We start from the raw sequence: 7,810 nt of genomic DNA on the forward strand, positions 1-7,810 counted from the left end.
ATGAAGAAAGCGTCAAAACATAATTAAATATATATTTTAGAGATAAATTCTTATTATTAACGTGGTAAAATTAAATTGTGAACTATAAAGCAAAGATTTTTTTCCAAAAAAAAAATAATAATATATGATACTACCTCCAAGACTTAATACTAGCCCCAGTTGTTAATATGAGAGTTTATTGACCAATTTGAACATATTAAAAAAATTATTTAAATTAATTATTTATAATAATTAGGTATTGTTTTTTTTAAATACCATTGGCAATCATATGTTAGTTAGAAGTAGCATTTGATAAAATCTTTAACATTTGCGCATTATGGTAGTTGTACATGTTAAAGATTCTATCAGATAGTAATTCTAACTAATATATATGATTAGTAATAATATTTTAAGAAAGATAATACATATTTATTATAAATAATTAACTTAATAAATTTTTTTAATCTATTAAAATTAGTTTTTATATTAAGAAAGAAAGTAATCTCTTACTTAAAAAAAGAAAAAAAGGAAAAAAACTCCAGATGAGGGTGGTAAAGGCGCGGCTCTTCGAATCGATCTTCTTCGATATTCTAGACTATGCTGGATACTTCCGTAGTCTCAGCTTCGTGGCGGTTCAATTCCGATGCTACATTCTCAGGCTCCTTCGCTCGAGTGTCTTGAGTTCTGAAGCAGCCCCGCCTTTGATCTTCCATTACAGCATTGAACCAAAATGTTCGGAGTTGTATTTCCAAACCGCAGCTTCCCAATCGACATCTCCACTTTCTCTCAAATCGACACCTTTCACTGGCTCCTCGACATGAACACTTTCGTCGGTAAGCTTCACGACTTTCTCCCGCTTACCGCTCACTGCGTACATTAACTTAATCCCATTTCAATCCCATTTCTTCCCCAGTTTTCCCCCCTCAATTTTAATGCTTTCTGTTAACTTGCGCAGGAGAGGCGTACGATCAAGTTCGCGAGGTTTGCATTTTCCTTTTGAATAACTTCACACTTCCTCCCGACAAAGCTCTCGCCGTTTACATCCAGTCGCCGGGTTCGCCTTTCCTTTATTGCGGGGCTGTCACGATAGCCCGCCCGTCCGCCGTGCTCTCGCTGCCATGGCCGGAGCCTGGGGGTTCTGGCCAGCTACAGTTGACGGCCGACGCGCAGCCCCTCTCGGCGAAAATTGGAGTCTCTGTCGAGGACCTGGCATCGTTGCCGTCCCTGGACGTCACCGCCGAGAAGCGAATCGAACGTTTAGCATTGAAAGTGGGTGAAAATTTGTTCAATTTTATGCAGTCTTTTTGTGGGGTGGATGGGTCCAAATTGGTCGTTCCCATGGATATTCTGGATAGATGGTTTAAGAAATTCCAGGAGAGGGCCAAGCGTGATCCTGAGTACCTGAAGGGTTTCGCTTTGTGAGCTTTTGCAAAATTGTAGGTCACATTGAATTCATCCCTATGTAAGCTGAATATTTTCTTTTTCGGCCTTTTTTGTGTTATGAAAAGAGAGGAAATCAAAATGCCTCTTGTGGTGTGCTTTTAAATGTATTCTCGCCATTCTGATTGATTGCAGTATAGGGCGTCATACTGTTACTGAAGTGAACGTATGCATGACACAGCCAAAAGGAAAATATTGTTGCAACATAAGAACAATGGAAAGTGATCAATAGTAGCATTTCACGATATTTGAAGTAAATTAGACGAACTCCTGTTAGGCTATATCGATGCAGCGAATTCGTATTCTAGATTTTCTGGAGAATTCGTGGTCCAAGAAAAACTAGTAAACATAATGCAATGCTTTGATAAATAGTGAACAGAAATTTGAACTTATCTCTGAATCCCTATTGGAGACTTATGGTGAGTGAAGCTTGTTCTGTTTCTTGTGCGTTTTTTGGTAGCATGATGTCATTTGCATAAAAGCATCTTGCTTTGGTTGCTTTATTCACTGATGAACAACTTTTGGTATATGTCTAAAATGAAGGATCGTAAAGCCAAAGAAAGTAAAGATGGAAATTAATGGTTTCTGGAATCAGTAGATGCTGTGAGTTGTGATAGGTGAGGAAGAGTTGCAGGATTGCTCAGAAGCCGCAATACACTGTATTCTTAGGTGGCATGAGGCTTGCGTGGATCCTACTATTGGAAAAGTCGGTCCAAAAAATGAGACTAGGATTTGTGGATGATTTGGTGGAAACCATGTCAGAGATCCTAGAAGAACCCAAACACAATAAAATTCACTCAGTTCTATTTTGTTTAATTGGTTTATAGTTTCCTATTTTATGTCATTTTGGTATCAGCATTGGATAGTTGCTAAATTGTAGCTGCCTTGGCTCTATTGAAGGCACGAGGTTGACAAGAGGCCGTACTTGTCTCTTGATGAATATTCCCTTGAAACTTTTGGCGTCTCGCTTAGAAACGGAATCATGCTGCAAATTCGGAAGACGGGCGTTGGCAATTCCTTAATCCTGCAGAAATGGTGTATTAACGGGCAGATGCATCTTTCCTTTATTCTGAGCTGATTTGGGAAGGATCACAATCCTTGGCAGATATAACTTTTTTTTTTTTTGGCGTTACGGATAGCAAAATATATTTATGACCTGAATGGGCATGTAGTTGTCCTGGCGATTCTATTGACACAAGATGATGGGCTAAGCCCAATAAGAAAGTCCAGTAAGCATGGGCCTAAGATACAATGCAAATGCCCAAGCGCATATTGCAGCTCTTAGGGGGGGATCTTAACACGGCATAAGGAAACATTCGAGCAAACATTTGTATCCAAAAAAAAGGAAAAAACATTGGAGTAAACATAGTGGATTCAAATCCTAATTAGTCAAGGCCTTCTCAACCTTCTTCACATATCCCCACCCTCAAATTTTTTTATCTTCTCGCGTTATTCTCAGAGAAACATGTACGAAAGGAAAAATCAAATTAAAGCGTGTCTTCTTTTTTCTCCGTTTCTTTGTTCAAATTGAAATATTTCCGAAGTCCCTTATAAAAGTCTAACGTGTGAAATTATTTGAATGCAATATGTGAGTTATAATTGATGTATAATACAAATACAAAACTCCACTTTTATTTTGGAAGCTGCAGTTGGGACCTCACTAGTGGTTGCAGAGTAAGAATGAAAACGGGAAGATCTGACAGCGGCAGAGGCTATGAATGCGGGGAGTTACTCAACCGGCTCAGTCAGTTTTGCTATGGACAATGTCAGAACTCAGAAGCCCCCTTCGCCCCTCTTTCTCATTCTCCGTTTGGAACCCAATTGCACCAAAATTAACATACTAGTAATATTTATTATATTTTCCTAATTAATTATCGTCTAATACAAACCCGACGAGGCCTTATTTTCAAGAATTTTAAGTCTTTTCCTTTCTTGAAACTCCACTCAACCTATAGGAGTTGGATATAGCAGAAGGAGCTAGTCCCTCATAACGTGACTAATCAATATTTAAATCCCTGTTGGTTAGTACCTGATAGTGCCTCGAATAGGATTGTCTCCAATAAAAAAATACCTATGCTTTAGTCAAAAGAAAAAAGAACTCCATTCATACTATGAACCTAACTAAAGTTTCTTAAATTTGAAAAAAATTCGTCTAAAATCACCATTTCTCAACTAAATATAGCACAAATTTGGTTTATATTTTGTATTAATATTGAAAAATGGTGTATCTCTGTAACCAAGATGTGAGTACTGAAACGTGAGAAAGAGACAAATTCCAAGCCTTACAGTACTAATAATATCAATTTTAGATCATTTATTTGCACTACACACACACGACAGTGACTAACTAATTGCTAAATAACTGAAGTAACGTTATGACACAGCGAACTTAACTAGCGGCAACAAATCATTGGGTTCTTAAGCAATACACAACAAACAGTTAAAAAACTACCATATGACCAACGACTATTATTATTTACAAACCTGGAGTTCTATATTCATCGAAATCACCTCTTACTATTATTAAACTTTTGCTGCTGTTAGTGTTGATTAAGGTCTAGTTGTGATGCAGCATAAGTCTATGTAGGCTATTCACTACATATAAAACCCACTGATGAAGAATGGCTTCAAATCTCGTCCTTTGTTTGTGGGGAGTGTCAGAGTTGAAAAAGTGAAAGTAAAGTTGAAAGATGCTCATTCTCTCTCTTACTTTTTACATATAGAGGTTGAAAATCAATCATAAACCAATTGATTACAAAATCATTTACTTCCATCTCACATCAACGCCTTCTTTTCTTTTATGTTCTTTTCTGCCCACCCAGAACAGTACTGTCTACTCTCCTAACAACTGCCCACTAGGTATTCGTTGTTCATTTATGTTTTCGATGAGGCGTGAGAGGCTTATATATCTTTAGGGTTACCATCTCCCTCAAAACCAAGCCATCTTCCATATCTCTTCCTTCACAGACACTCTCAGACGCCTTCATATGTCATCTTCAACGTACTCTTTTGGTCCTTCTATATCTCACTCCTGACCCGTGCCCACCTGTAGGACTCCCCCAAAATGTTGTCATTCTTCTCAATTCAATTCTTACTTTATTCTTTCTCGCCCTAAAATTTGGTATTATCTCAGCTGTAAAGAGTTTATCCCTCTTTTCTTCTGCATTATTAGCACACATGGGTTATTGATATTGAGATATATGAGATATTAATGTGTTTATGTATACTTCATTATGTTATAGAAGTATTAATTAGTGAAGTAGGATTAAATAGTGGTTGCAATGGTGTGATTTGATTTTTTGGGGAGATGGTGGTTGGCTGACTAGGGAGGTGCAAGTGGTGTACATTACATTGTTCTTTGCCAGGCTTTCAGATTTCAGCCTTCAATTTATTCTCTTGTCAAATATTTGGACCCCATTTTCCTCCTCCTTTAATTCCTTTCATGTCACACACCAAAAGGGGACTTTGACATGTCTTTCTTCCCATTCAGTTTCTGCGCTTTCTTTAAAAGTTAATCAATGATACTACTGTTGATTTTCCACCTTTCCATGACTTTTACTTGTTAGCTTTTTTGCGTCTAGGTCCTAGCTCGCTTGCTATACCTACTTAAACTAGCCAACTATACATTCTATCCCACAAATATAGGCTAGCTTATAGCTTCACTAGATATATGTTTATGATTTAACAATTATTTTAACCTACAGTGGTCAAACCCCTCATTTTATGGAACTGTTGGATTGAATTGGAATCTGCAGGATAAGAATGTCCTGGGTTATTCCACCAGCTTATTGTTTACTTCAGTGCCATGAACTTTTACTTCATGGGGCCAAAATTTTATTAATGAGATTTGGAAAAGGTTACTCCTAATTAAATTTTTTTACAGTAGTAGTTTAAACCCTAAGTTTAAATCGTCAGCGGTATGACATGGAATTTCTGTGCTTCAAGAGTGGTCGAGAAAGCTTGCCCCCTTTTGTCTTGTTCCGTTCCTGTGAATATGATTATTTATGAATATTTATTTAGCATTTTAAACTCTTTGATTAGCTGAACTATTCTCTCCATGAAAGGGATTCAGAAGTTTACGTTTCAAAGCTGAAAATGCAACAATGGGTCCGTTTGGAATAGCGATTGGAAAAGCAGCTTATAGAAAAAGTAGCTTATGAAAAAGTGAAGTTGGTAAAAGTTAAATTGGATAAGTTGAATTGTGTTTGGATTGGAGTTCAGACAAGATAGTTTACAAAAATGAGATTGGAAAAAGCTTGTTTGGATTATAGTTGAGTAAAAGTAATTTTGGCTGAAAAATTATCAAAATGGGCATGAATTTTAATAAATAATGAAACATGATTAAAAAAATAATTTCACATAATACAATGAAATTAAAATAATTTAATATGAAGAAGTCATAAAAAATATTTTAAATATAAAGTGAAACATGAAAAAATAAAAGTATATTTTTAGGAGCATATTTAAAAATAAAAATATATTTCTAACTTATTCATTACTTTCAACTAATTTTAATTGATTTTTTATTATCTACAAATTAGTTATTTGAGGCTTATAATAAGAACCAAAAGAAGTAATAAATTTCTTAACTTTCTCTCTCTCCATATTTCAAAAGCCATAAGCCATAAGCTATAAGCCATAAGCTGTTAATTTTAGCTTATAGCTTATTGTAGCTTTTCAGACAAAAGCCCGATTGCAAATAAGTGTTGCCAAACAGACCCTACTTTTGTCAATCGAGCTTATAGAGCTTATAGAGCTTATAAGCTACTTATAAACTCCAAATAAGTGTTGCCAAACAGGCACAATGACGTCCTCCTAACAAAATCCATGTAATTATACCACACATCCCCCTTTCTCGCGTTCAGTACGTTTTCTAAGATTCCTTTGAAATTTTGGAATTATATCATAAATGAGAGTTGAACAAAGCCAGCTAACCATAAAGCAGCACAAATCAGCTGCAGTGAACGCCATGACTATTAGAGTTTACGTTAATCACATCCAAAAATTTGTCATTTGCACCAAAATAGCTTAATCTACTTTATATATATAGACTTATCACTCACTCACATAATTGTGATTAATCCTCTAATCACAATGTGAGACTTTAATTTGTCGTACGTTAAATAAGGGCCAATTCATCATGCACTAGTTAATTTAATAGGAACTACTTTTTGAACGACAGCTACAGATTGAATTCAGTGAGATTCTGTAAATATATTATAATATTCAGATCATCTGATTTAGCTCAAATCGGTTTGGTTTTAACAGGGACATCTGGCTAACATAAGGTACAAAAGAACAGTAGCTAGCTAGTTTGGCATTGCAGATAAATGCACGCAATTCCGTGTGACTCTCTCTCTAAGACACAGAGAGAGAGAGATTAAAACCATTTTAATTTGGTGAAGCTGGGGCATCATTCATGTCAACGGAAAAAATTCGTTGCAATATGAATGCGCCTAGTTAAACCTCGTGCATCTTGATTCGTAAAGTAAAAAAATGGCTACTATACTGATCATTTAGTTAGGCCAAAAATAAGAAGTCTTCTGAGTCGGCTCTGGTTTTTGTCCATAGTTAAAGGAGAAGGAAAGAAGAAGAAGAAGAATCAATGTCATGTGATTGTTGTATGTCGGAATCAAATTGTGTAAACTGTACCATGCATTGACAATATTTCAAGAGGACATTCATTTTCTGATCTTCATTAATGCGTGCCAGTATATATTGTCCTACTAATTCAGGTACATATTCTGAAAATGAGCAGATATATCCACGGGCGCTACATTTTCAATGTATCTATATCCGTGTCAAGGATCTCAGGTACGTATGATGCCCAACAAATCTGGTAACCTTTTCCCCCCTGGGTGATACAAATTTGTTCTTTCTCCTCTCAATAATTTCAAGTCATTAGCTATAATTCATCACCTTTTAAACCAAGACTCACTGGTCTAATACCTAGAAAAACACAGAGAGAAGAAAGCACAGCAAAAATCCAAAACCTGCAGGGTGAAGTCAGATCTCTTTCTAATTTAATTTCTCCTCTCTACAAGATAAATTTGCAGTGACTTCTTCGATCTTATTCATGTACATGCATGCTCATACATACATATAGGTGTCCCTAATTAGGGTTTAGTGTGGTGACTAGGTTCTATATATGAGCCTATATACATATATATGTTGTGAATGTGTACGGGTTTAGCATTCACCAATTAGTTGTACTGAGAAGTAAGACCCAGATGCATGTAGGGATACCTTTTGTGAGGTTGAGAAGCATCCACGGTTGGAGGAAATTAAATACTTCCAAATGACTCTGTGGGACAAATAATTTAATTACTTTGCATAGAGTGTGGGTAGACTAAAACAGTGCCCACACTTACCTAGCAGAATATCTATGAAA

General features: G+C 36.1%; 1 protein-coding gene across 1 annotated transcript; it reads left to right on the plus strand.

Annotated features, from left to right (window-relative positions):
* The first annotated feature begins 564 nt into the window (after positions 1-564).
* Positions 565-1,664, plus strand: LOC114740624 (protein OPI10 homolog). The gene is made up of 2 exons (XM_028928808.1): positions 565-812; positions 935-1,664. Exons 1-2 carry the CDS (start codon positions 710-712, stop codon positions 1,399-1,401), a joined length of 570 nt encoding a protein of 189 aa, XP_028784641.1. The 5' UTR covers positions 565-709; the 3' UTR covers positions 1,402-1,664.
* The last annotated feature ends 6,146 nt before the right edge of the window (positions 1,665-7,810 follow it).

The sequence above is a fragment of the Neltuma alba genome, unplaced genomic scaffold (assembly GCF_004799145.2).
Source record: "Neltuma alba isolate B1F8T4 unplaced genomic scaffold, ASM479914v2 tig00003186_pilon, whole genome shotgun sequence".
Taxonomy (NCBI): domain Eukaryota; kingdom Viridiplantae; phylum Streptophyta; class Magnoliopsida; order Fabales; family Fabaceae; genus Neltuma; species Neltuma alba.

Coding starts and splice junctions, on each gene's coding strand:
- LOC114740624 (XM_028928808.1), top strand. CDS start 710: ATGTTCGGAGTTGTATTTCCAAACCGCAGCTTCCCAATCGACATCTCC. Junction 813..934: donor CGACATGAACACTTTCGTCG/GTAAGCTTCACG, acceptor TAACTTGCGCAG/GAGAGGCGTACGATCAAGTT.